Source organism: Sciurus vulgaris, assembly GCF_902686455.1.
Source record: "Sciurus vulgaris genome assembly, chromosome: 3".
Lineage (NCBI taxonomy): Eukaryota > Metazoa > Chordata > Mammalia > Rodentia > Sciuridae > Sciurus > Sciurus vulgaris.
Window position 1 is genome coordinate 55,249,630 of NC_136463.1, and position 27,064 is coordinate 55,276,693.

The 27,064-nt window shown below is 38.1% G+C and overlaps 1 protein-coding gene and 1 pseudogene across 2 annotated transcripts in view; both read right to left on the reverse strand.

Annotated features, from left to right (window-relative positions):
- LOC306656235 (uncharacterized protein) overlaps positions 1 to 26,805 on the reverse strand; it is a 52,888-nt gene extending 26,083 nt beyond the window's left edge. Inside the window, exons 1-6 of the mRNA XM_079131223.1 lie at positions 26,758 to 26,805; positions 25,696 to 25,777; positions 24,891 to 25,015; positions 22,086 to 22,146; positions 21,870 to 21,983; positions 18,540 to 18,650 (exon numbers count right to left, since the gene is read on the reverse strand). Of these exons, the coding sequence (XP_078987349.1) occupies positions 18,540 to 18,650; positions 21,870 to 21,983; positions 22,086 to 22,146; positions 24,891 to 24,900 (296 nt within the window). The 5' untranslated portion in view covers positions 24,901 to 25,015; positions 25,696 to 25,777; positions 26,758 to 26,805. The remainder of the gene's footprint in view (positions 1 to 18,539; positions 18,651 to 21,869; positions 21,984 to 22,085; positions 22,147 to 24,890; positions 25,016 to 25,695; positions 25,778 to 26,757) is intronic.
- On the reverse strand, positions 6,983 to 7,893 carry LOC306657687 (olfactory receptor 1-like; annotated as a pseudogene). The gene has a single exon. The product of its transcript is annotated as an olfactory receptor 1-like (transcript).
- Positions 26,806 to 27,064: the final 259 nt, after the last annotated feature.

Below are 27,064 nucleotides of genomic sequence, written 5' to 3' on the forward strand. Positions count from 1 at the left end.
AATTTTTTCCTAGCTCCTCTTCTGACAGAGGATTAATACGTAGAATAGAAAAAGAGCTCAAAACACTTTATACTCCAAAATCAATTAATCCAATTAATTAATGGGTCTCATGAACAAAACAGACACTTCTCCAAAGAACAACTACAAATGGCTAAAAAATACTTGGAAAAAAAGTTCGAAATCATTAGTAATTAGGGAAATGCAAATCACAACTACACTGAGATTTCCTCTCTCACCAGTCAAAATGGCACCACCCATCAAGAATGCAAAGAAATTATGAATGCTAGGAAAGAGGTAGAGAAAAAGGAACATTTGTACACTTTTGGAAGGACACTAAATTCTTACAACCCTTACGGAAATCTCTATGGAGATTCATCGAAACACTAGGCATGGAACCAACATATGACCCTGCTATCTCACTTCTTGGTATTTACCCTGATTAATTAAAGTCATCCTACTACAGTCATTTACTCCAATTTCCAAGCAATAAGATTTTGCAAATAAACTTTAAGAACAAAGACTATTTGTTACAATCCATTGGTTAAGTTGCCAATTAACCATGTTGCAGAGTTACTAGGAATGAAAAACCATTTCTGTAAAAGTTCATCTAGGTAGGAATCAAGTTTCTTTTATTTACTCTACAGGGCTTTACCATTTAAAATTCATGATTTTTATTGATGCATATCAAATGGGATGGCATGAAATTATAAAGAATCTATAAGCAAAGGAAACAACAGGGTCAAGAGACAAGCTATAGAATGAGAGAAAATCTTTGCCAGTCTCTCTTCTGACAGAGGATAAATATGCAGATTATATCAAGAACACAATACATAACATTTAATAAAAACCCCAATCAATAAGGGAGCAAATGAACTAAACAGATACTTCTCAATAGGAAAAAAAAGAAAAGAATTTAACTGGCAAGCATTTATATGTCTTTAGCATCTGGGAAATGCAAAGCAAAACTACACTGAGTTCCATCTCACTCCAGGCAGAATGACACTCACCAAGAACACAAATAACAGTAAACGCTGGTAAGAAGTTGGGGAAAAAGGAATTCTTATACTCCTTTGGTGGGAATGTAAAGTACAGTCACTAAGAGAACCAGCATGGAGGTTCCTCAGAATCCTAACAATTAAACTACTATGTGATTCAGCATATACCACTCCTTAGCATTTACCAAAAGTTAAAGTCAGTACTTGACAAATGGGCTAAGGAAATGAACAGACACTTCACAGAAGAAGATCTACAAGCAATCAACAATCATATGGAAAAATGTTCAACATCTCTAGTAATAAGAGAAATGCAAATCAAAACCACCCTAAGATTCCATCTCACCCCAATTAGAATGGCGATTATCAAGAATACAAGCAACGACAGGTGTTGGCGAGGATGTGGGGAGAAAGGTACACTCATACATTGCTGGTGGGGTTGCAAATTAGTGCAGCCACTCTGGAAAGCAGTGTGGAGATTCCTTAGAAAACTTGGAATGGAACCACCATTTGACCCAGCTATCCCACTCCTTGGCCTATACCCAAAGGACTTAAAATCACCATACTACAGAGATAGAGCCACATCAATGTTCATAGCTGCTCAATTCACAATAGCCAGATCGTGGAACCAACCTAGATGTCCTTCAATTGATGAATGGATAAAGAAACTGTGGTATATATATATATATATATATATATATATATATATATATATATACACACACACAGTGGAATATTACTCAGCCATAAAGAATGATAAAATTATGACATTTGCAGGCAAATGGATGAAATTGGAGAATATCATGCTAAGTGAGATAAGCCAATCTCAAAAAACCAAAGGTCGAATGATATCACTAATAAGTGGATGAGGACACATAATGGGGGGAGGGAGGGGTTAATGTTAGGGTTAGAGTTAGGGTTAGGGAGGGGGGCAAGAATGGAGGAAGGAAGGACTGTATAGAGGGAAAAGTGGGGTGGGAGGGTGGGGGGAAGGGAAAAAATAACAGAATGAATCAAACAACATTACCCTATGTAAATTTATGATTACACAAATGGTATGCCTTTATGCCATGTACAAACAGAGAAACAACATGTATCCCATTTGTTTACAATAAAAAAAATGAATAGAAAAAAATAGAAAAACAGAAAAAAAAAGTCAGTACTTGAGGGATAGACACATAACCATGTGTACTGTAACACAATTCACAAGAGCCAAGTTTTTGGAATCGGTCTAGGTGCCTGACAATGGATCAATCAATAAAGAAAATGCAGTAAACATACACAACAGAATATTATTCAGCCATAAAGAAAAATGAAATCGTGTCATTTGCAGGAAAATAGATGGAACTGGAGAGTGTTGTATTAAGCAAAATAAGCCAGATGAAGAAAGGCTAAGCATCACATGCTTTCTCTCATATGTGGAATGTAGAAAAAGAAAAAAATGATGGCAAGAAAGGATAAGATAATTAGAAAAGAGGAAGGGAACCAAGGGAACGAGTGAAGGAAGAGCAACAGGAAATAACTACTATACACGTATACATATGTTCTAAACTGAAACCCACTTTTCTATATAATTAGTACATGATAATATAAAAGACCATATCATACATACACAGGGATAATTTTACTTCTTACTTCCCAATGTGGATGCCTCTTCTTTCTCCTGCCATTTACATGGTCCAGTACTATCTGGAGCAAGAGTGGTAGAAGTGGACCTCTTTGTCTTATTCTAGATCTTAGAAGTAATGCTCTCAAACGTTTCCTTGCTCAGTATGATGCTCACTGTGGGTTTCCTATATTTGTACCTTTATTGTGCCGAGGTACAGTCCTCGTATACCTAATTAGTTGTGATGTTTATCATGAAAGGAAGTTGAATTTTCTCATGATTTCCCTGCATGAGATGGTCACATGATTTTTTCCTTTGTTTTATTAATGAACTATAGCCATTTTATTGATTTGCAAATGTTGTGCCATCCTTGCATCTCAGGAATAAATCCCACTTGATCATGATGAATGATCCTTTTAATGTGCTATGGAACTCACCTGAGTATTTTGCATCCCTGTTCATCAAGCATATGAACCTGTAGTTTTCTTGTCAGGAAGTCCCTGTCAGGCTATAATTTCATGGTAACTCTGGTCTTGTAAAAAGAATTTGGAAGTATTCCTTCATCTTCTGATTTTTTTGAAGAGTTGTGGAGAATTTATAATAGCTCTTAAAATATTCAGTAGTGGGACCCTGAGGTCCTGGACCTTCCTTTGATGGGACACATTTTTTTTTTAATCAACTCTATCTCTTCTCTCAATTATTTGTCTTTTCAGATTTTTTGTTTCTTTGTGATTCAATCTTGGTAGGTTCTTTGTATTTACTTCCTCTGGGGTGTCCAATTTGGGGCATATAATTGTTCATAACCATCTCATGATCCTTCGCAGTTGTGTGGACATCAATGGTTTCTTTTTTCATTCCTGATTTCATTTGATTTATTTCTTTTTCTCTCCATCAGTCTAGAGGGATATTGGTCTGCTACTTTTTGGTTCAAAAACCAAACTCTGCTTCATAGATATTGTTTCATTGTATTGTTTTTCTAGTCTCTTTCATTTATTTTGATCTGATATTTATTGTATCTTTTCTTTTGCTGACTAAGGTTTGTAGTTCTTTTCCTATTTCCCTGAGTATAAGGTGAAGTTATCTTCCTTCTCCTTGAACATAGGTGTTTACTGCAATACACTGTTATCTTACAACTGCCCTTGCTGCATCCCACATTTTTTTGGTAGGATGTGTTTCTGTTTTCATTTGCTGCAAGATATTTTTAAATTTCCCTTTTAATTTCTTTACTGACCCACTAGTTGCACAGGATCATCTTGCTTAATTTCCATGTATTTGTGACTTTTCTGAAATTGCTTGTTATTGAGTTCTAGTTTCATACCATTGTATTCAGAAAAGGCATTTGGTGTGATTTCAATCGTCTTAAATTTGCTAAGATGCATGTTGGACTAACATATGATATGGTGACTGTTCCATGTGCACCTGAAAAGAACATCCCTTTTGCTGCTGTTGGATGAAATGCTCTCTATATATCTGGTAGCTCTGTTTTGTCTAAAATGTTGCTGAAGTCCAATTTTCCTTACTGAATTTCTGTCTGGATGATCGGTCCACAATACTGAAAGTGTCGTGCTGAGGTCCCCTACTAAAGGGCCTGAAAGGAGAGGCCCTTTCATATTTGCTTCATATTGTTAGTTGTCTCAGTGTCTTAAGTTTTAAAACTTAAAACTGTTATATCCTCCTGACAAGTTGATCATTTCATTAGTAGCTAATGTCCTTTGTCTCTTTTGATTATTTTTATTTAACGTCTATTTGATCAGATAAACATTGTTTCCTCTCCTCTTTTTTGCACAGAATATTCTATTTGTATAGAATATCTTCTTCAATCCTTTCACTTTCAAGATCAGTGCATTATCAAAAGTGAAATATCTCTCATAGGAGGCTTAGATGTGGGCTTTGTTTTTTGTTTTGTACATTCACTCAATGTCTCTTTTTGTTGAAGAATTCAATCTATTTTCTTCATACAAGGTTATTACTGATAGGTACGGACTCACTACTGCTGTTGTGGTTTTGCTTAGTATTTTTGCAGATATTAATATAATGGTTTTTCCACTCTTCTTGTCTCCTTTAGTGGATTTTTTTTTTGGGGGGGGGGGGGTTACTGGGGTTTGAACCAGGGGCATCTTACCACTGAGCTACATCCCCAGCCCTTTCTTTAAGTTAAACACATACAATTTTGAAATGCATATTTTAAGAATTCTAATAAATCTATACCAAACATAAATATTCCTTTTAATTTTGTGCCCACTTATCCACAAGCTCCTCTTTCTGACATGTAATATCAGTCATGAATTCACCCTCATATGCAGCTGTACACTAATAAACTCTGCATATCCCAAGCTTCTGGTTGTGGTGACAGTTGTATGAATCCATGCATGAGATAAATATAAATTCCACAGAAGGGCGCACTGTAAAATGAGGCGTGAAAAATCTGGTGGAATTCAAGTACGTTCTCTGGTCCAGTTAATGATCTTGGACCAACGTCAATTTCTTTGTTTTCATAATCTATTCTAGTGTATAAAATTTTGCCAGGAGAGGAATCTGGGGGAGGTACAAATGACCTTTTGGTGCTTTGTCTTAAACTTGTGATTTTATAATTATTTAAATTATAAATTTAAAAATGTATGCACTTTGACAATAAATTGTGTGGTATCATTAGCCAAATGTACATATTTCAGTGACTCCTAGTCTCCCTTTCTGAACTTTTAATAGAGCTATTTCCTATAACTTCTCTGAGTTAATGTAGAAAGACAACTAAGTAAAGAGCAAAAGTTCATGGTTCCTACATTGGCAGGAAAATGGGAGCATCATGTTAAGTGAATTAAGTCAGACTCAAAAAGTCAAGGATCATAGAAAATTTCTCTCATATGAAGAAGACAGAAAAAGGGGGCAAAAAGAAGGACATCGTCGTGAAAATAGAAGGGACATTAACAGGGTAGAGGCAAAAAAGATCAGAGAGAGAGAGGGGAAGAGGGAAGGGAAGAGGCTGTTCCCAGGAATGAAACTGATCAAATTTGGTTACATGCTGGTACAAATGCTCCACAAAGAATCCCACTCTCCTGTACAATTATTATTTTTCAATGGAAAAAAATGAGCCATAAAAAAGTGTAAATCTATGAATAGAATTCAGGTGAAAAAAATATTATCTCCTCTCCCAAAACGGCATCTCAGTTCAGGAAAATGGCTGAATTCTGGAGAGATAAATGTAGATCAGAGTGATACATGCCACTTCTAGGCCTGGTCTATAAAACTCTTCTACGGAATCCTCTACCCATTATCTTTTTCCAACCGGATGGCAAAAGTTGAGGTGACTTTGGAAACCACATGTTGAAAATGACAATACCTCCATCACCCGGATAGCATGAAACACATGCCTCCCACACCCCAGTGCTAACTGAATTTTGAGAGCCTATCCGTTATAGCAACTAGCATACCCTTAGCAACACATGGAGAATGTTAAGTCAGTAATCTTAGTATTAAATAATAAATTAAAACTGGATGATAATTCATTGCCATGTTGGATCATTGGCAAGTTCAAATTCAACATTTTTCAGTGTTCAACAGGGTAATAAAATTTCCTTTCCATGCTCAAATCTTCACAAGAGTAAAAGAACATCACAGATGTAAAGTTTAGTGATAGATTTTAAAATACCAAGGAGGAAAAAGACATCATTAAAGAGTGAGGTTCATAAGCAAACTCTAACTTCCTTACTCAAACTTGAAGAAATGATGTTCGGGGCCGGAGATCTCAGATAAACTCAAGCAAAACTATTATAACAGAGCAAACTGAAAGTTCATTGAGGTTAAGGACAGGTTAAAAAAAAATACAAAGAAGGCATGGAAATAAGCTTTTTTAAAAAAGGCGTTAAGAGACAGAAGGATGTGAACACTTCTAAGAAAAAGAAAATTTATTATATAATGAAAGTCACATTCTATTGGAATAAGGAACAGTATACAGATTGGGATTTAGTATTTGCATGAATGGACAGAATATCATTTGAAGCAAATATGCCTCATAACAGATAAGGCTTTTCAAGATACTGCTTATGAAAACAACACAAGTTAAATTAGTGGCTCAACAGCTACAGACAGAAATTTCAATTAAAACATTTTACCTTATGCCTCCTCACTCTTGGCTGAATTTAACAAATAGGAAAGTCTTATTAGAAGATTAGTGAGAACCCCTTTTATACAAAATATACATGGTGAATATGGTTGTATTATTTCATGGATAATTATGTGATATTATATTTGAATAGTAACTTCTATGACAGGAAGACAGACCTGGAATAGTATTCAAATATCAATATCAACATATCGATATCATCGTTTGCAGCAGAAAATGATGCAATCCTCCCAAGCAATACCATCCTAGGCTAATGGGAATGTTTTAAAGGATTCTTCTCATCACTCCCTTCATGTCTCTGTTCCTCAAGCTATAGATGAAGGGATTCAGCATGGGAGTGATCACTGTGTATATCAGAGCCATGACAGTAACTTTCATAGTAAAATTATTAGCTGATGGACAGAAGTAGAGTCCAATGACTGTCCCATAGAACGGTGACACAACAGAGTGGTGGGAGCTACAGGTGGAGAAAGCCTCGAGGATACCTTGAACAGAAGGGACCTTGAGAACGGAGGACACGATGTGCCTACAGGAAACAACGAGGACAAAGGGAATGACAAGAACGAGGCCTGTTGTGATGAATATCACCAACTCATTGACGTGAGTGTTAGAGAAGGACAGCTTCAGAAGAGAAGCCAGACCACAGAAAAATGGATCACATTCTCTACGTAGAAACACAATCTGGCTATAAGTAGGGTGTGGGGGCATGGCACAGAACGTGGTCACCAACCAGGACGGCACCACCGTGGAGAGAAAGAGCCTGGGCTCATGATGGTGGTGTAGTGTAGGGGGAAGGAGATGGCCACATAGTGGTGATAGGCCATGACCACTAGAAGGAAGCGCCCCAGGTCTCCAAAAAACAGGAAGAAGTACATTTGGGCCAGGCAGCCTGCACAGAGCATGGCTGTAACTTGACTCTGCATGGTTTGCAACAGTATAGGAATTGTTACAGAGGAAAAGCAGAGGTCACAGAAGGACAAGTTGCTGAGAAATAAATAAATGGGAGTGTGGAGATGGGAGACCAGGTAACTAAGGATGATGATGATGAGGTTCCCCAGGAAAATAGTAAGATACATAGTCAGGAATAAGGCATAGAGCAGGTTTTGATGTTCTGGCTCTATGGGCAGGCCCTGGAGGTGGAACTCTGAGATGATAGACTGGTTCCTTCCTGTCATGCTCTATCTCCAGTATCTTTAAGAGAAAATTGGGTTCTTTGAAAATATAAATAAAAAGGCAAACCTATTTCAATGATGTGCTGTCTCTTAGCATTTTGCAGTATTTGATCCCATTGATCATACCCTCAGTACTCAATGAGACTGACATATCACTCATCCCAAGCCATCTCTCAGACTTAGTTTCCTCACTTATTGAAAATAATAATGCTGACTCTTTGATTGCCATCTAAACCTGTGATAAATAGCTCTACCTCCTTCAGTTCCATATCACCAACTGCTTACTGATTAACTCTCCATGGATATACCACAACCATCTGCAGCTCAACAGATCCCAACTGAAACCCATGACTCACTCTACCTTTTCCCAATCCACTCCTCCATTCTCTCAGACCTCAGTAAAAGCAATCTAGGCTCAAGTCAGAAACCTGAGAGCTCTAATTCATCTGTTCATTTCCCTCACATTAACAGCTCATCCAGCAAGCCCTATAGATTCTGCCACTTCATTCTCTAATTCATTCACTCTTTATCCCAACTGCTACAATGTAGACCAGGCTGACAACATACTCTGTATGGAGTTTAGAAAAGCCTATTGTTTCATCTCCCTGCTTCCATGCTCTCTCTCCTTCAAACTCATCCCACTCTGGCATTCTGACATTTAAAATCCAATCATCATTCTGCTGAAAGTTTTGTGGATGCTCATTATTCTTAAGATCAAGGTACAATTCCTTTGAAAGACACGGGAGAAAATGATGTTTCACACTGTGACCCTTACCTACCTCTAATGTCTCGACTGACCCCACAATGACTCTTACATCACATCCCTTCCTTTGCAACACTGTGGACTTACACCTGTAAGTCATAACTTCTTGATTCCAGCCTTTCACAGTTGCTGTTCCTCTTGCCTAGCCTTGTCTTCCCTCTTTCCACTTCACTTGGCATACCCCACTTATTTTTTAGGATCATTATTTGTGACTTGCTTAGCTATACCTTGCCTGCTTCCTTGGACTACCTGAGTCCTACACTCACTGAACAGCACTCAATTGTCCTGGACTCTTTATTTGTAGCTGCCTTTTCACCAGAGCATAAACTCCATGCAGAAAAGGCCACGTCAGCCTTCATGACTGCAACAGAGCCAGTACCAGGCATGGTACCAGAATGTGGCCAGTGTTTCAAGAATATTTGTTGACTATCCTTCAGGCTGAGATATCACATGCAGCAAAGTTCACAGAGAGAAGCTTTGGAATGAATCTGACCTTACCCTCCTATGTACATATGTGAATATACTACAGTGTACCTCACCATTTTGTATCCACAAGGTGCTAATTATATAAAAACGACTAGAGGTAAATAGCAGAAAAATCATTAGGGCAGAGGGATGGGAACAGGGGAGGGAATGGGAGGGAAAAGGGAAGTCCTGGGGACTGAATTAAAGCAAATTATATTCCAAGATTTTGTAAGTATGTCAAAAAGAAATCCTAATGTTACGTATAACTAAAAAGAACCCATTAAAATGCTATTTTGATTGTAGGTTTATAATAAATAATAAAATCAGAAAAAAGTTCAAAGGCAGCAAATTCCCTTTGAAGTTACAATCACTACTCCTACTAAATCCTCCCTGAGGAATTCACTAGCTTGAACCATGTACACTACACTAGATTTCGACCCTTTGTTACTGAATACATGGCTTCAGACCCATGGAGAATATTAGACAACTCAACCACACGAGTCTTTATCCTAAACAGACAACCACACATTCTGGTATATGTAACCACACTGACATTTTGCTTCTTGTGTTGATAATCACATGACTCATCGATATCAGTATGAAAAATGTCAATCCAAGAGAGAGGTTTTATAATTTAGGGAGAATTAAAGTAACAAAGGTATTTTCTACCTTTGAGACCTCACTCCAATTATCCTCAGATGTCTACACACAGGGTGCCTTGGAGCTAAGGAAAATGAAGTGGGACATTAAAGCACATGGAAAGTTCCTCCCCTAAACAGATGTAAGTGAATCCAATTGCTGGAATTTTTACCCTGCTGATGATATCTGATGTAGTCATATTACTGGTTTTTCACTGGTAAACAGGAAAGGGATCAATGAAGTTTGATACACCTAATTTCTCAGAATGTTGATTCCCTGGGAAACTAGTGGGATGTATCTCTGGCTTCAAGGGTTTTAATGAGGAATCATAAAACACAGATACCACTTGCAGATGGCGCAACTGATCAGGCATAAGCATTTCACTGCTCCATCAATGCCACCTCTCGTCTTCCTCACCTCTACATCTGTACTTCTGATTCTGCACTGTATATAAGACTCAAAGAAGAGTTCTTCCAAAAAGTCTGTCGAACATATGAAGCACCTGGTTGTTAATTTTGGTTTGGATTTAATAGTCTGGGTGTGGGGCTCGCTTCAAATTCTACATTTTAAAAGATCGAAATTTTACATTTGGTGGTGCTAACTCTACTGGTCTGCAGACTATACATTGAATAATATGACCATGTTTTTATGTTTTTCCCTGTATGGTTTAATTAGCACTAAAATAAATGTATAATTTTTCTTACGGGGGAGTGTTAATTATTTATTTTTAAAGAACAGATTTCTGTGCCATTCCCCCATTGAATGTGATCAAAATCTCTTTAAGGGGGCCGATGGCATTTTTTTTTTTTATTGTAAACAAATGGGATACATGTTGTTTCTCTGTACATGGCGTAAAGGCATACCATTTGTGTAATCATAAATTTACATAGAGTAATGTTGTTTGATTCATTGTTATTTTTTCCCATCCCCCCACTCCTCCCACCCCTCTTTACCCTCTATACAGTAGTTCCTTCCTCCATACTTGCCCACCTCCCTAACCCTAACTCTAACCCTAACACTAACCCTTCCTTCCCCCCCATTATGTGTCATCCTCCACTTATTAGCGATATCATTCGTCCTTTGGCTTTTTGAGATTGCCTTATCTCACTTAGCATGATATTCTCCAATTTCATCCATTTGCCTGCAAATGCCATAATTTTATCATTCTTTATGGCTGAGTGATATTCCATTGTATATATATACCACAGATTCTTTACCCACTCATCAATTGAAGGGCATCTAGGTTGGTTCCACAGTCTGGCTATTGTGAATTGAGCAGCTATGAACATTGATGTGGCTGTATCTCTGTAGTATGCTGATTTTAAGTCCTTTGGGTATAGGCCAAGGAGTGGGATAGCTGGGTCAAATGTAGGATCCATTCCAAGTTTTCTAAGGAATCTCCACACTGCTTTCCAGAGTGGCTGCACTAATTTGCAGCCCCACCAGCAATGTATGAGTGTACCTTTCTCCCCACATCCTCGCCAACACCTGTTGTTGCTCGTATTCTTGATCATCGCCATTCTAATTGGGGTGAGATGGAATCTTAGGGTGGTTTTGATTTGCATTTCTCTTATTACTAGAGATGTTGAGCATTTTTCCATATGTTTGTTGATTGCTTGTAGATCTTCTTCTGTGAAGTGTCTACTCATTTATAGCCCATTTGTTGACTGGATTATTTGAATTCTTGGAGTAGAGTTTTCTGAGTTCTTTATAGATTCTGGAGATTAGTGCTCTATCTGAAGTATGATGTAGGCTCTTTCTTCGCATTGCTGATAGTTTCCTTTGCTGAGAGAAAGCTTTTTAGTTTGAATCTATCCCAGTGGTTGATTCTAGCTTTTATTTCTTGTGCTATGGGAGTCCTGTTAAGGAAGTCTGATCCTAGACCAACAAGGTGAAGATTTGGACCTACTTTTTCTTCTATAATCTGCAGGGTCTCTGGTCTAATTCTGAGGTCCTTAATCCATTTTGAGTTTAGTTTCGTGCATGGTGAGAGATATGGGTTTAGTTTCATTCTGTTGCATATGGATTTCCAATTCTCCCAGCACATTTGTTGAAGAGGCTATCTTTTCTCCATTGCATATTTTTGGCCCCTTTGTCTAGTATGAGAAAATTGTATTTATTTGGGTTTGTGTCCGTGTCCTCTATTCTGTACCATTGATCTACCTTTCTATTTTGGTACCAATACCATGCCGTTTTTGTTACTATTGCTTTGTAGTAGAGTTGAAGATCTGGTATTGCAATACCCCCTATTTCACTCTTCCTGCTAAGGATTGCTTTAGCTATTCTGGGTTTCTTATTCTTCCAGATGAATTTCATAATTGCTTGCTCTATTTCTGTAAGGTACGTCATTGGGATTTTAATTGGAATTGCATTGAATTTGTATAGCACTTTAGGTAGTATGGCCATTTTGACAATATTAATTCTTCCTATCCAAGAACATGGAAGATCTTTCCATCTTCTAAGGTGTTCTTTAATTTCTTTCTTTAGTGTTGTATAGTTCTCATTGTAGAGGTCATTCACCTCTTTTGTGAGATTGATTCCCAAGTATTTTATTTTTTTCGAGGCTATTGTGAATGGGGTGGTTTTCCTAATTTCTCTTTCTGAAGATTCATCACTTATGTATAAAAATGCGTTGGATTTATGGGCATTGATCTTGTAACCTGCTACTTTACTGAATTCACTTATGAGTTCTAAGAGTTTTCTGGTGAAATTTCCAGGTTCCTCTAAATATATAATCATGTTATCAGCAAACAGGGATAGTTTGAGTTCTTCTTTTCCAATTCGTATCCCTTTAATTTCTTTGGTTTGTCTAATTGCTCTGGCCAGAGTCTCAAGAACGATGTTGAATAGAAGTGGTGAAAGAGGGCATCCCTGCCTTGTTCCAGTTTTTAGGGGGAATGCTTTCAGTTTTTCACCATTTAGAATGATATTAGCCATGGGCTTAGCATAAATGGCCTTTACAATGTTAAGGAATGTTCCCACTATCCCTATTTTTTCTAGTGTTTTGAGCATGAAGGGGTGCTGTATTTTATCAAATGCTTTTTCTGCATCTATTGAAATAATCATGTGACTCTTGACTTTAAGTCTATTAATATGGTGAATTACGTTTATTGATTTCCGGATGTTGAACCAACCTTGCATCCCTGGGATGAAACCCACTTGATCATGGTGCACTATCTTTTTAATATGTTTTTGTATGCGATTTGCTAAAATTTTGTTGAGAATTTTTGCGTCGATGTTCATTAAGGATATTGGTCTGAAATTTTCTTTCCTCAATGTGTCTCTGTCTGGTTTAGGTATCAGTGTGATATTGGCTTCATAGAATGAGTTTGGGAGGGTTCCCTCCTCTTCTATTTTATGGAATACTTTGAGAAGTATTGGAATGAGCTCTTCTTTAAAGGTTTTGTAGAACTCGGCTGAGAACCCATCTGGTCCCGGACTTTTCTTTGTTGGTAGGCTTTTGATGACTTCTTCTATTTCAGTACTTGAAACTGGTCTATTTAAATTGTGTATGTCCTCCTCGTTCAGTTTAGTCCATTCATGTGTCTCCAGAAACCTGTTGATGTCTTCGAAATTTTCTATTTTGTTGGAGTATAGATTTTCAAAATAGCTTCTAATTACGTTTTGTATTTCCATCCTGTCTGTTGTGATATTTCCTTGTTCATTCCGAATTTTAGTGATTTGGGTTTTCTCTCGTCTTCTCTTTGTTAGTGTGGCTAAAGGTTTATCAATTTTGTTTATTTTTTCGAAGAACCAACTATTTATTTTGTCAATTTTTTGTACTGTTTCTTTTGTTTCAATTTCATTGATTTCAGCTCTGAGTTTAACTATTTCCTGTCTTCTACTACTATTGGTGCTGTTCTGTTCTTCTTTTTCTAGGGCTTTGAGCTGTAGTGTTAGGTCATTTATTTGTTGAGTTTTACTTCTTTTATTAAATGCGCTCCATGAAATAAATTTCCCTCTAAGTACTGCTTTCATAGTGTCCCAGAGATTTTGATATGATGTTTCTTTGTTCTCATTTACCTCTAAGAATTTTTTAATTTCCTTCCTAATATCTTCTGTTATCCATTCATCATATAATAGCATATTGTTTAATCTCCAGATGTTGGAATAGTTTCTGTGTTTTACTCTTTCATTTATTTCTAACTTCAATCCATTATGATCTGATAGAATACATGGTAGTGTCTCTGTCTTCTTGTATTTGCTAACATTAGCTTTGTGGCATAATATATGGTCTATTTTAGAGAAGGATCCATGTGATGCTGAGAAGAAAGTGTATTCGCTCTTGGTTGGATGGTATGTTCTATAAATGTCCGTTAAGTCTAAATTATTGATTGTGTTATTGAGATCTATGGTTTCTTTGTTCAATTTTTATCTCGAAGATCTGTCCAGTGGTGAGAGAGGTGTGTTAAAATCACCTAGTATTATTGTGTTATGGTCTATTTGGTTTCTGAACTTGAGAAGGATTTGTTTGACATACATGGATGAGCCACTGTTTGGGGCATAGATGTTTATGATTGTTATATCTTGCTGATTTATGCTTCCCTTAAGCAGTATGAAATGACCTTCTTTATCCCTTCTGACTAACTTTGGCTTGAAGTCCACATTATCGGAAATGAGGATGGATACTCCAGCTTTTCTGCTGAGTCCATGTGCATGGTATGTTTTTCCCCATCCTTTCACCTTTAGTCTATGGGTATCTTTTTCTATGAGGTGAGTCTCTTGCAGGCAACATACTGTTGGATCTTTCTTTTTAATCCAGTCTGCCAGTCTATGTCTTTTGATTGATGAATTCAGGCCATTAACATTCAGGGTTATTATAGAGATATGATTTGGTTTCCCGGTCATTTGGTTCATTTTTAAAATTTTGTTTATTTATTTGTTTGACACAACTTGTTTCCTCCTTTATTTGACAATTCCTTTAGAATAATTCCTCCCTTTGCTGATTTGCTTCTTTGTTTTTCATCTCTTCCTCATGCAATATTTTGCTGAGAATGTTCTGTAATGCTGGCTTTCTTTTTGTAAATTCTTTTAGCTTTGGTTTATCATGGAAGGATTTTATTTCATCGTCAAATTTGAAGGTAAGTTTTGCTGGGTATAAGATTCTTGGTTGGCATCCATTTTCTTTCAGGGCTTGAAAAATGTTGTTCCAGGCCCTTCTAGCTTTTAGGGTCTGGATTGAAAAATCTGCTGATATCCGTATTGGTTTCCCCCTGAATGTAATTTGGTTCTTTTCTCTCACAGCCTTTAAAATTCTGTCTTTATTTTGTATGTTAGGTATTTTCATTATAATGTGCCTTGGTGTATAATGGGTCTGTTGTAATTTTGTGTATTTGGAGTCCTATAAGCCTCTTGAACTTGATTTTCCATTTCATTCTTCAGATTTGGGAAATTTTCTGATATTATTTCATTGAATAAATTGTTCATTCCTTTGGCTTGTTTCTCTAGGCCTTCCTCAATCCCAATAATTCTTAAATTTGGCCTTTTCATGATATTCCATAGTTCTTGTAGATTCTGTTCATGATTTCTTACCATCTTCTCTGTTTGTTCAACTTTGTTTTCAAGGTTAAATATTTTGTCTTCAATGTCTGAGGTTCTGTCTTCCAGGTGTTCTATCCTATTGGATATGCTTTCTATGGAGTTCTTAATTTGGTTTATTGTTTCCTTCATGTCAAGGATTTCTGTTTGGTTTTTTTTCAATATCTCTAACTCTTTATTGAAATGATCTTTTGCTTCCTGTATCTGCTCTTTTAACTGTCAATTGGTGCGATCATTCAATGCTTGCATTTGCTCTTTCATCTCATCGTTTGCTTCTCTGATCATTTTAATTATGTACATTCTGAATTCCTTTTCTGTCATTTCTTCTGCCATGCTGTCATTGGGATTTATTGATGTAACATCTAGATTTGTTTGCAGCATTTTCTTTCCTTGTTTTCTCATATTGTTCAGGTATCAGTGGACCGCTGAGATATTGCAGATTTCCTCTATTGACTTACAATGTCCCTGAAGATTTCTATATATATCCCCCCTTAGCCTTCAGTAGGCTGAAGTCTTGGAGGAAGTTGATAATGCGGTGCTCCACAAGGAAGCTGCCTCTCTAGGAGTGGTGTCCTTCAGGTGGGGTATAATCCCTGCTAGTGGGCAGAGGTGCCTCCACTTGTTGACCAATGGTCATCCAAAGGAGACCTAGGCTGCGGGCTGAGGCAAGGCCTGTTTGGGCCTGAGTGTCTGGTTTTACCGTCCTTGTGGGGAAACCTCACCCAGCAGGGAAGCCTCACCCGGTAGGGAGGTCTCGCTGGTCAGTTCCCTCCTAGTGGTTCCCCTCAATTTACAGCTACCGCCTGGGCTGGGTGCCTTCCTCTGTAAAGTTCCCAGGGGCCCGGCCCTACCTCCTGGGCCTGGGAGCCTCACCCTTCGCAGATGAATCTCCTTAGGCTGCCCCTCCTCAGAGAATCTGCCCGCAGGCCTGGAACCTTTGCTCCGCCCTAAGCCTGTCTCTGTGCGGCTCTAACACCCAGAAGCCTCCTAGATCCTGGGACCCTGCTCTGCACCTAATCGCCTGGCTATGCGGCCCCTCCTCTGAGCAGCCACCTGGGGCCCCTGTAACAATCGCTCTGAGTCCCAGAGACCCGCCACAGGCCTCTTCCTCCAGACAGCCGCCCAGTATTCCGGTGCAGGTCACTAGGAGTCCAAGAAACTCACTTCGTGCCTCCTCCTCCCACCAACCACCCGTAGCCCTGGGCAATCAATCACTCTGAGTCGAAGTGACCCTCCCCGTTCCTCCGCCTTCTCCAGATAACCCCCCGGGTGTTCAGGAGCGGTCGCTCTGAGTGGCTCTGAATCCACGTGACCCGCTGCACGGGTCCTCTGAGCAACCGCCCGGAGCTCTGGTGCAGCCACTCAAGACCAAGCGACCCACCACGCTTCTCCTCCAGGCAGCCCCCCTGTGTTCAGGAGCTGTCACTTTAAGTCCAAACAACTGACCACTCGCCTTCTCCTCTGAGCAGCCGCCTGGAGCCTAATGCAGTCACTGCGAGTCCAAAGGACCCGCCGCGCTCCTCCTCCTCCTCCTCCTACTCCTCCGGGCAGGCCCCGGTGTTCAGAAGTGGTCTGAGTCCAAACAGCTCGCCACGCAGCCCCTCCTCTGGCAACCGCCTGTAGCTCTGGTGTAGTCACCCCGAATCCAAGCGGCCGCGCTCCTCTTCCTCCTCCTCGTCCTCAGGGCAGGCCCCGGTGTTCAGAAGCAGTCGCCCTGAGTCCAAACAGCTCGCCGCGGAGCTTCTCCTCTGGCAACCGCCTGTAGCTCTGGTGCAGTCACTCCGAATCCAAGTGGCCACGTTCCTCCTCCTCCTCCTCAGGGCAGGCCCGGGTGTTCTGAGTCCACACAGCTCTCCTCGCCACTCCTCCCCTGGGCAGCCGCCGGAGCCCCAGTGGTTGCTCCGAGTCCCAGTGCTGTGCTGAGCGGCCTCCTTTACGGCGCTCCCAGTTGTCCGAGTTCACTGCTCCAGCGGGGGGAAGGGTGTCTCGCCGGCAGCTCTACTTCACAAAGTTGCCTGCGTTCCAGGACCACCGTCCCATCCGGGACGCCTTCCCAACGGGTGAGAGTCACCCAGCTGCTTTGAGTTGGTCCCAAGTGTCTCAATATCTCTTCTTTTGAATCCTGAGTCCTGGAGCAACATGAAATGCAGCCACCCTCTAGACCGCCATCTTGAAACCCCTATGGCATTTTTAAAGCTCCTTGAATACTTCAATTACATAGGCAAAGATTTAGAACCTTTGTAAATGCCTCTCATAGACATGTCAGTATGCTAAATGATACAATCTTCAGAAAATACACTGCATAGTAATACTAAGGAATGCTATCATTAATTAAAAGATTGTAAGTGGTAAAATTTAATCAGAATATTTCCATAGTTCCACAACACGGAAAATTCTTGGGAAACAGGGATGGAAAACAGGAATTTATCATATCTGAAAAAGTATCCTGAAGAGAAAATGGGAGGAGTGCAAGGGGAGGAGGATGACCATGTGGGGAGGAGTCTGCAGACTTTCTGTTCAAAGGCATTGTTGGAAGTAGCCATGATCTGAGGCTGGGGCCCCACCTGTCAGCCCCCAGGGCTCCTGTGCTAGACTCTGGCCCTCTGTTCCTTCCCACTCAGAGCTTTCCGGACAGGTGCAGTGGTGGCCAGCTCACCATGTAAAGAGCAAAGGATATAACCTACACACACAGAACCATCTTTGGCCTTCTCAGATTTTAACAGTGTCCAAGACATTTTATAATCACTGTCACGGATCTGTGACAGGAACTATGAGTAAGTGCTCTGAACGGACTTGGAGCAACTTTGCCCATTCTAAGAGCTTGGAGCCACTAACTCTCATGGTTTACTTAAATATCTAAGATAATATAGGTGAGGATCTCCTTTGAAAGTCTTTCTCTGATCTGGCCCACCCTTCTTATTTACATGTGTAGCACCCTGCTTATACTTCTGTCATACCACAGTGTAACATTCATGTATCTGTCTTTCTGAGATTAGAAACTCTTTGAGAAAAGGAGCCATTTATCACTTACATGTCACATTATATCCCTTGCACCCAGGGCAGATCTTGGTACAGGAGGCTCTCCAGGTTAGTTAAACAAATGAACAACTTTACTACCTGAACTAAAAGCAAACAAAATGTTTCAAGTACTAAACAAACAGAATTTCTATCACAATGAAATAACAGCCTGCATTTTTGTTGTGTTGGCACAGGCTCTGCAAAGAAGGCTTTTAAAAATACTCACAATTTCATGAAATACAGAAAGCAGAGTATTTCTCCCATCTCTCTCATGACAAAATTTCTTGAACAATACAGGCCAGGTGCAACAGCCGAATCGAGGGACAGCTTAACCACACTGAAATAAGGGGGGAAAAAAAAATCAATGTCGGAAATGCAAATAAAATGTAACAAAGAAGCTGGTATTTAAATAACATCCCACATCAACCTCTTATAGTTCTATTTACATTAATAAAGAAGACATTTTAAAAAGGAAAGATATTTCTGAAACAATTTTATACTAAAGAAAAATTTGAACCCTTTTTTATTTAGAAACAGATTATATGTCAAGTTCGTACAATTGACAATGGTGGGCCATCTGAAGCTTTTTCCATAGACTGTGTTCTCTATGGTGGTTAAATGCCCACACCAGTCTACTGCATTATAATAATAAGTACATTATTATAACAAGCATCACAGTTTAATGGAAAAACACTGAATGATAACCTTCATTGATGAAGTCTTGTGTTCTAGTCCCAGTTCTTCATCTTACTACTGTTTTGCAACTTCAAGAAGACTGGTTTTTAAATTTATTTTTACTGTATGTATTTAGGGTACAAACAAGATACATACATATATGGTATTGAAGATGTGAAATAATTAGTACAGATGAGCAAACTAACACATTCATCACCTTCCTCGGTTACAGTTTGCATGTCGTAAGAGTACCTAAGACCTACTCTCTGCAATTTGCAACACACGATATGTTAATATTAACCTCAGTCCCCCAGCAATACGTTCATTTGATCTCTAGGCTTATTCATCCTACAACAATGAAAGTTTGTACCCTTTCACCTACATCTCCCCATTTCTTTCCCCTTGAACAAACTGTTCAACCTCTTTACAAAGCTTTTTTTTTTCATCTATAAGATGCAAACCCTAATCTATGCTTTGCTTCAGAAATTTTTATCAGATGACATTATATATTCCTTCAATAACCATTTACTGGGTACTGCTAGTGGGCCTTTGATATTTTGAGGTCCACTTACATTTGCCCTAATAAGATTCAGATTTTCCTTTAGGAAGCCTGTAATGGAAACCAAATCAATTCCATTCTTAGATTTGGATGAGCTTTGTACACACCCCATGATGCAGGGGTGACCGGTGACTGACTTAAGCCACTCAGCATGTTCCATTCCCAATCTACAGTTCAGGGTTTCAGCTCCCAAGTTCCATCTATTTTCCTGTAATTGATATAATTTCATTCTTCTTTATGGCTGAGGAAATCTCAACTGCGTACACATCCCACATTTGCTTTTTCCATTCGTCTGCTGACAGAGACCTAGGCTAGTTCCATAACTTGGCTATTGTGCATTACACTGCTATCAACATGGGTATGCATGTATCACTACAGTTCTACAGTATGCTGACTCAAGTTCTTTTGGACAAATACTGAGGAGTAGTAGATTTGGGAAATATGGTAGTTTCATTCTCGGTCTCTTGAGGAAACTCCACACTGATGTCCACAGTGATTGTACTAATTTACACTCCTACCAACAGTGTATGAGTGATCCTTTTCCCCCATATCCTTGCCAGCATTTCTTATTGTGTTTTGAAGATTGCTATTCTAAATAAACCTGCTACACTCTGAATAACCTACTGAACTACAGTCAATCACTCAGTTTCCAGCAGCAGGAAAACAAATAAAAGCTCCTTAAACTGCCATAAAACATCATGAAAAACAGATAAAATATATATATTATTTGAACATTTTCTAAACTTTATACTGTAAATTTTATAATACATACCATTCTAACGTTCTTTTTGTGTGTATGCTGGGAATTGAACCCAGGGGGCATTTAACCACTAAGACACAACATCAGCCCTTTTTATATTTTATTTAGAAACAGGGTCTCACTGAGTTGTTAAGGGCCTCACTAAAGCTGACTTTGAACTCACAACACTCCTGGCCTGGCTTCAGCCTCCCGAGTCACTGGGATTAACATTCCTTTTTTTTTTTTTAATTTAAATCTTTTTTATTTTTACAGACTGCATTTTGATTTATTGTACACAGATGGGGTACAACTTATCCTTTCTATGGCTGTACACAATGTAGATTCACACCATTCATGTAATTCATATACATAGGGTAATACTGTTTCCTGATACTATCTTTCTGTCCCCCATCCCCTCCCACCCCATTTTCCTCTACACCATCCAAAGTTCTTTCATTCTTCTCTTCCCCCTGCCACTCCCCCTCATTATACATTGTCATGCACTTATCAGAGACAACATTCAGCCTTTGGTGTTTTTGGGCTTGGCCTATTTCACTTAGCATGACGTTTTCCAACTTCGTCCATTTATCAGCAAATGCCGTAATTTTATTCATCTTTATGGCTGAGTAATATTTAAGAGAACATGTCTAACGTGTTTAAAAATTAGGAAGACTGTGCAAATTTTTGGACATACTTATTGGAGAAGTGAGACTAGAAACATCTCAGAAAGAAATTAGAACTTAGGTTCAAAGCCAAAATCATCTAAAAGAAGTGAAGTTAGTGGAGGGGAGAAACACACTAATATAAAAGAAAAGACAACATGTTAATTTTAAGAGAAAGAAACTAAAATTCTCTTTTCCCCTTCACCAAATACCTGTGAAGACATGGAAACTTCTGGTTCACAAGTATTTAAGCTAACTTTAAATTATCAGTAATTTCCAAGAAACTTAGAGACCTCAACAGGTTATATATTACAAGAAATGCTAGAGTTCTTCAAGTTGAAACAGAAAGGTGATAAAGAGCAACAAGAGATTATACGTATGAAACTCACTGGCAAAGTTAAATAGGTAGATAAAAACAGAACAGTCAGCCATCTGTACCCATAGGTTTCCACATCTATAGATTCAACCAACCATAGCTCAAAAATATTTGGAAAAAAATAGTGTCTGTACTGAACAGACTGAACTGTACTGTATAGACTTTTTCTTTGTCATTATTTCTTTTCTTTTTTTTTTTTTTTTTTTTTGTGGTGCGGAGGATCGAACCCAGGGCCTTATGCATGAGAGACAAGCACTCTACCGACTGAGCTATCTCCCCAGCCCTATTATTTCTTAAACAATATAGTATGACAACTATTTACACAGAATTTATATTGTATTAGCTATTATATAGAACCTAGAGGTGATTTAAAAAGTACAATGAGAATGTCCCTAAGTTATATGCAAACATTATAACATATTTATTAATATAGAAATTTCCTAAATGCAATTCTGTCTAAAAAAGGAGGAAAAGATAAAGGAGGGGGAAGTGCAAAGAGGAGGGGAGGGAAAAGACAAGAATAGACAAATTTTAAGTAGACTCACCTCCAACCACTTTGGCTTCTTACCGTATTTGACTGAACTGATTTAAGGACAGAATCTTGACGTCTCAGGGGATGAGAAACTGAAGGTGGTATTTGACTTTCAAGGAAATTTGTCCTGTTAAATATAAATTATTTGTTTTCAAATCAATAACTGTAAAATATACACAGAAAAATGACATCAGACACACATTTATTGGCTTATGTATTTTCAACATACGCTGTGTTCACTGTTTCCATTAAAGCAGCCTCCTCTGGATTCATAGCTTCCCAGGCCCAATCTCAAAAGAATAACAACACATACAAAAGGAAAACAGGTAGCATTGTTCAAAATAAGTATTTCAAATTCATTTAACTTGGGAAGTGTAAAAACTTGCAGATAAAGGAATCGTCTTCAATAGCGCTTTACTGTTGAATTTGCCATAGCCTGCCCTAATGACTTTTAGAGATGTCTTTCTTCCCCTTCGTGTTTTAAACAAAGATAATAAATTCTAACATAGAATCTTGTACTTTGTAACATAAAAATTCTGATATTATATCTTATACTTTATAACATAAATGCAGTCTATCCCAATTTTTATTCTATCCCAAAGCAAGAAATACATCATAACCCATAAGACACACACACATAATATGTGTGAGAGAGATGAACAGAGGCAGACAAAAAGGTTAGAGAACATAACAAAATTTCACCATCAAATCTTATCCTTCCTAGGAATGACACGTTCTGGTGTTTTCTATCATACTCTAGTCTCTTCTATTTCTTTTTTTTTTACAGATTGGTTATATTCCAGCCCAACTACTGAGTCAAGACAAAAAACTGGAAAACACTCTTACCCCGTGTAAGAATCTTATTGTATCTGTGGCAAACAGTAACTACAGTAACTGCAGTCAGAACTTAAAGGGTTCAGTAATTGAGGAAAATGCACATCTCCTTATGAAGTAGTTCCTACTTGCTATTTTTCAAGGTCAACACTCAAGCAACTTATAATATTTTTTTAAGTGATGATGAACATTTTCATTTTTTCCATATTTTTATTGGTACATTACAGTTGTACATAATGGTGGGATTTATTGTTACATATTGATTGTACATACAATATAACAATATAATTTGGCCAATATCATTCCCCAGTACTTAGCCTTTCCCTCCCCTTCTCCTCCTCCATGACACCTTTCCTCTTCTCTACTGATCTCCCTTTGATTTTCATGAAACTCCACCCTCCACACATCTTTATTTTCCTTTTTCCTCTCTAGCTTCCACATGAGAGAAGACAGATTACCCTTGACATTCTGAGTTTGGCTTATTTTGGCTTAACAATGTTCTGAAGTTCCATCCGTTTTCCTACAAATGGCATAACTTCATTTTTATCTGTGACTGAATAAAACTCTGTTGTGTGTATATATACACCACATTTTCTTTATCCACTCATCCACGGAAGGGACACCTAGGCAGGTTCTACAGTTTGGTTATTGTGAATTGTACTGCTAGAAAGATGGCTATGCATGTTTCACTATACTACGGTAACTGTAATTCTTTTAGGATGAATACTAAGAAAGGGTATAGCTCAGTCATATTATGGTTCAACTCTAGTCTTTAGAAGAATGATGGTGAAGTTTGTAAAGGTACAGGATGACCAGATATATGCTGACTTGTGCTTCTCCACGTGAATTTCTAATTGTCTATACATAAAAATGGGAATAATAGGAACTTTATGCCTCAAATTCCACTAACATGGAAGAAAAAAAACAACTGTAGAACTATGCTAACGTCTATGCAAAAACAGTCAAAAAATTAACAAGTACTGCTATATATAAGAATTCTAGTTGCATAATATTCTATTAATAATTTTAAGTATCTCCCAAATTTAAATGTATATAGTCATCATGCAATGAATACATTTCCAAATGTCTGCCTGACCATGCCTTCATCCAGAGGGAAATACAAAGTCAGCAAACCTATCTCCCAGCACTCACCACCATAGCCAACTGGTTCAGAAGTGAGAGTCCTACCCATAAAAGGAAGTCAGGATTTTAGTGGTCTCGCTTAAGTGATAAAATGAACCAAAGCCTCCCTGTCTCTAGGATTTAGTCAAGAGACACAAAAAGCAGTCAACCAGGGACCTCAGAGAGCTACAACTAAAAGATTATGTAAACTCCTAGCAACAGAAACTTAGTTCATGTGCTAGTTGAAGTTATAAAGAAGCAAACTGGATGGGAGTGACTTAGTTCATTTAGGCTGCTATAACAAAATACCTTTACTGGCTATTTTGAAAATAACAGAAGTTACTTTTTAACAGGGAATTTGGGATGTCCCAGGTAGCTGACAAAAGCTCTCTCTCTCTGCTTCACAGATGGCACCTCTTACATGACAGGAGAACCATAAAGCTCCCTAAGATACATGCACATTGTGTGTCAGGAATCCCATGCGCGAGGGAAGAATTTTCATGATGTAATCTGTCCTACAGGTCCCATCTTTTAAAACTACTATCACATTGCTGATTGAGTTCCAACAGATGAATTTTCACACCATAGCAGAGAGTAAAGAACCAGCAAATGAAGAAAGGCAAAAATGCCAGAAGAGGAGAGAAAAGAAATTAGAACCAACCATCAGAAATTCCTGGGCTTCTACCCTTCCTAAAGTCTATTTGTTTTTCACATTTTTGCTGTGTTCCATGCATACTTTCCCCTGTTCCTGGGACAACTTGAGTTTCTCCATTCTTTACTACTAAATGTACAGATCACAAAATCTATATCTGTTTGGAAAACAATAATCTTTGCAATGTAGGTTCCTAGTTCATTAGAACAAATCTAAGATACTCCATTGAGAAGCTAAGCAACCCTTGTACACAGAAACTCAAACTCTTTTACCAGAACATTCAGGAAAAGCCAAGAAATCTCTGTATTTCGAGAGTAAAAGAAGGAAAAAAAAAAAAAAACCTTTCTATTCTCATTATAATTAAGTAAAATTTGCAATTTTCTACAATCCCAGTTCTTCCTGAAAAATTTCTACTCATTTTCTTACCTGTTGGCATAGGAGGGAAATCATAACCGTCAGAAGCAGTACTGATACGTGGATCATTTTTAGGTGCATTAGATGTTAACAGCTGTCTATTCCTCTTCTTCTGATTGAACAATGGTACACAGAGCCTACACTGAACACACCAATACATTAGTACGTAACAGAAAGGTAATCAGATCTACTTATAGATTAAGTACTAATATATGATGCACAAATTAAATGTCTACTCCTGTATGTTAATATACTTATTATAGATGTATTTCTATGCCCTTGAATAGACTTTTACATTCTTTTTAAAATCCTAGAGCGCCTCATTTTTCTCTATAAAAAGTACTGTTTTGTTCTACCTTAACATTGCTTTAATTCCTCCTGTTTGGAATTAATTCCCATTTCTTCTCTCATCCCATTTTTGGTTTTCCTTCTTTCTCTCCTGTGGTTACCTATTACCATATCAACTGTAGAGAACCCATGGTGACATGGTGACATGGTGACAGAGGTGAGGAAAAATCAAACTTTGAACCATGCTTTTTACAACCCCCACCACTCCCTGCACAGAGAGCACATCTTTTAGGGTCATGATTATCCAAGTTTAGTTTGATTTAGATTTAATCTAGAATTTTGCTTAACATGCAAGTTCTAAGACCATAAACCCATTCTTCTAAAATTTTATTTCAATAGATTTGGTCTGGAGCACAAATTGCAATTTCAAAAAGCACCCCCAGTGTCTGTAATGGTATTTTATGGGTAATTTTAAGAATGCCTCAGAAAAAGACAATATTTAATCCAAATGAGAAAGAAAGAAAACTACCTCTACTTCCTCCACATGGCAGAAGTAGGATCGCAAGTCAGGCCAAAAGTCACAATGCATAGACTTTAAACCTATAAGGAAACTCAGAGGAAAAGAGGTCCAAAAACTCTGTCTATGGCTTCAAAGGAAGTCACTGGAAGAACCCAGATAGGACACAAGCTTCCTCAATCTTAGCTCAGATCTCTGGCCACTATACCATTGTCCAGCTGATCTGCCACCACTCTACTACAGAATACTGACTTTAAAACCTCTCTGATCAAATATTAAATTCTCTAAGCTCTTGAATCAGACTACCTGGATAAAAGTTATGTATCTGAATTATAACTTCAAAGTGTAAACATGGCCTATTTCCTTAAAATCTTTGTGCCAATATGACACAAAATGAGAGGCAGAATAAGATAATTATTAAGACACAAACTCTACAGCCAGATTCCTAGGTTTACATCCTGGTTCTACCACTTCATACATTTCTTGTTTAACCACTTCATGTCTTGGTTTCTTATAGGAAAAACAGGGATGATGATAACGACCTATCTTAGAGGGTTGGTGGAAGAATTAAATGAATTAATATGTATAATTAAATGTCTAGAAACATTCACATTAATAATAGTTATTATTATTTTCATTGTGCATCATACTCATTCCCTGGTTCCCATCATTCTTGCCCTGTCCTTACATTACCTAATAAGTTAGGAAAACAGAAGTGATAGCTCTTAGGAAACACAAGTAGTTCTGGAAATATTTTACCAAGTCAATCACAAACACAATGAAAATAGATCTATTAGTTTGTTTTTATCTTAAAAGCACAGAACAATTCAAGCACATAGGTTCTATAGAACACCAGAGTGAATCTAAGTTTTTATTTCTCTCTCACCTCTGCCACTAAATACTTTTGGTTGAATGAGTTTTATTTTACCTCCTTGGAACCAAGAAGAAAAAGAAGCAAGACTCAATGTTTCATCTTTCTTCAAGTTCCTTCCAAAATGTTTCACCTACAAACTACTCAAGCTTTATATGGCATATACAAAATAAAGGAGCTTCAAAAATAAAGTTGTTCAATACCTGCTATACTTCAAGTTGAATTTTCACTTAAGTTTCTCTTCATTTTCTTCTATATCAGTCTATTAATTTTTGTTTTGCCTTCTAAATTCACAAAATGCAGTTGCTGGACCAGACCCGCAAAGAAAGAATCTTGTAAGTCATGTTGTACCAACAACAAAATGAACTCTGGCATGCTGATTATGGAAATTATGTTTGAAAACTACACTGAAACCTTATAATGTAACCGCTGTAGGGAGTCCTTTGCTTCTGAGTCATTATTTACAACGAAACTCATTTTTTCCAGCTCTGTTCAGAAGAAGTTTTGCCT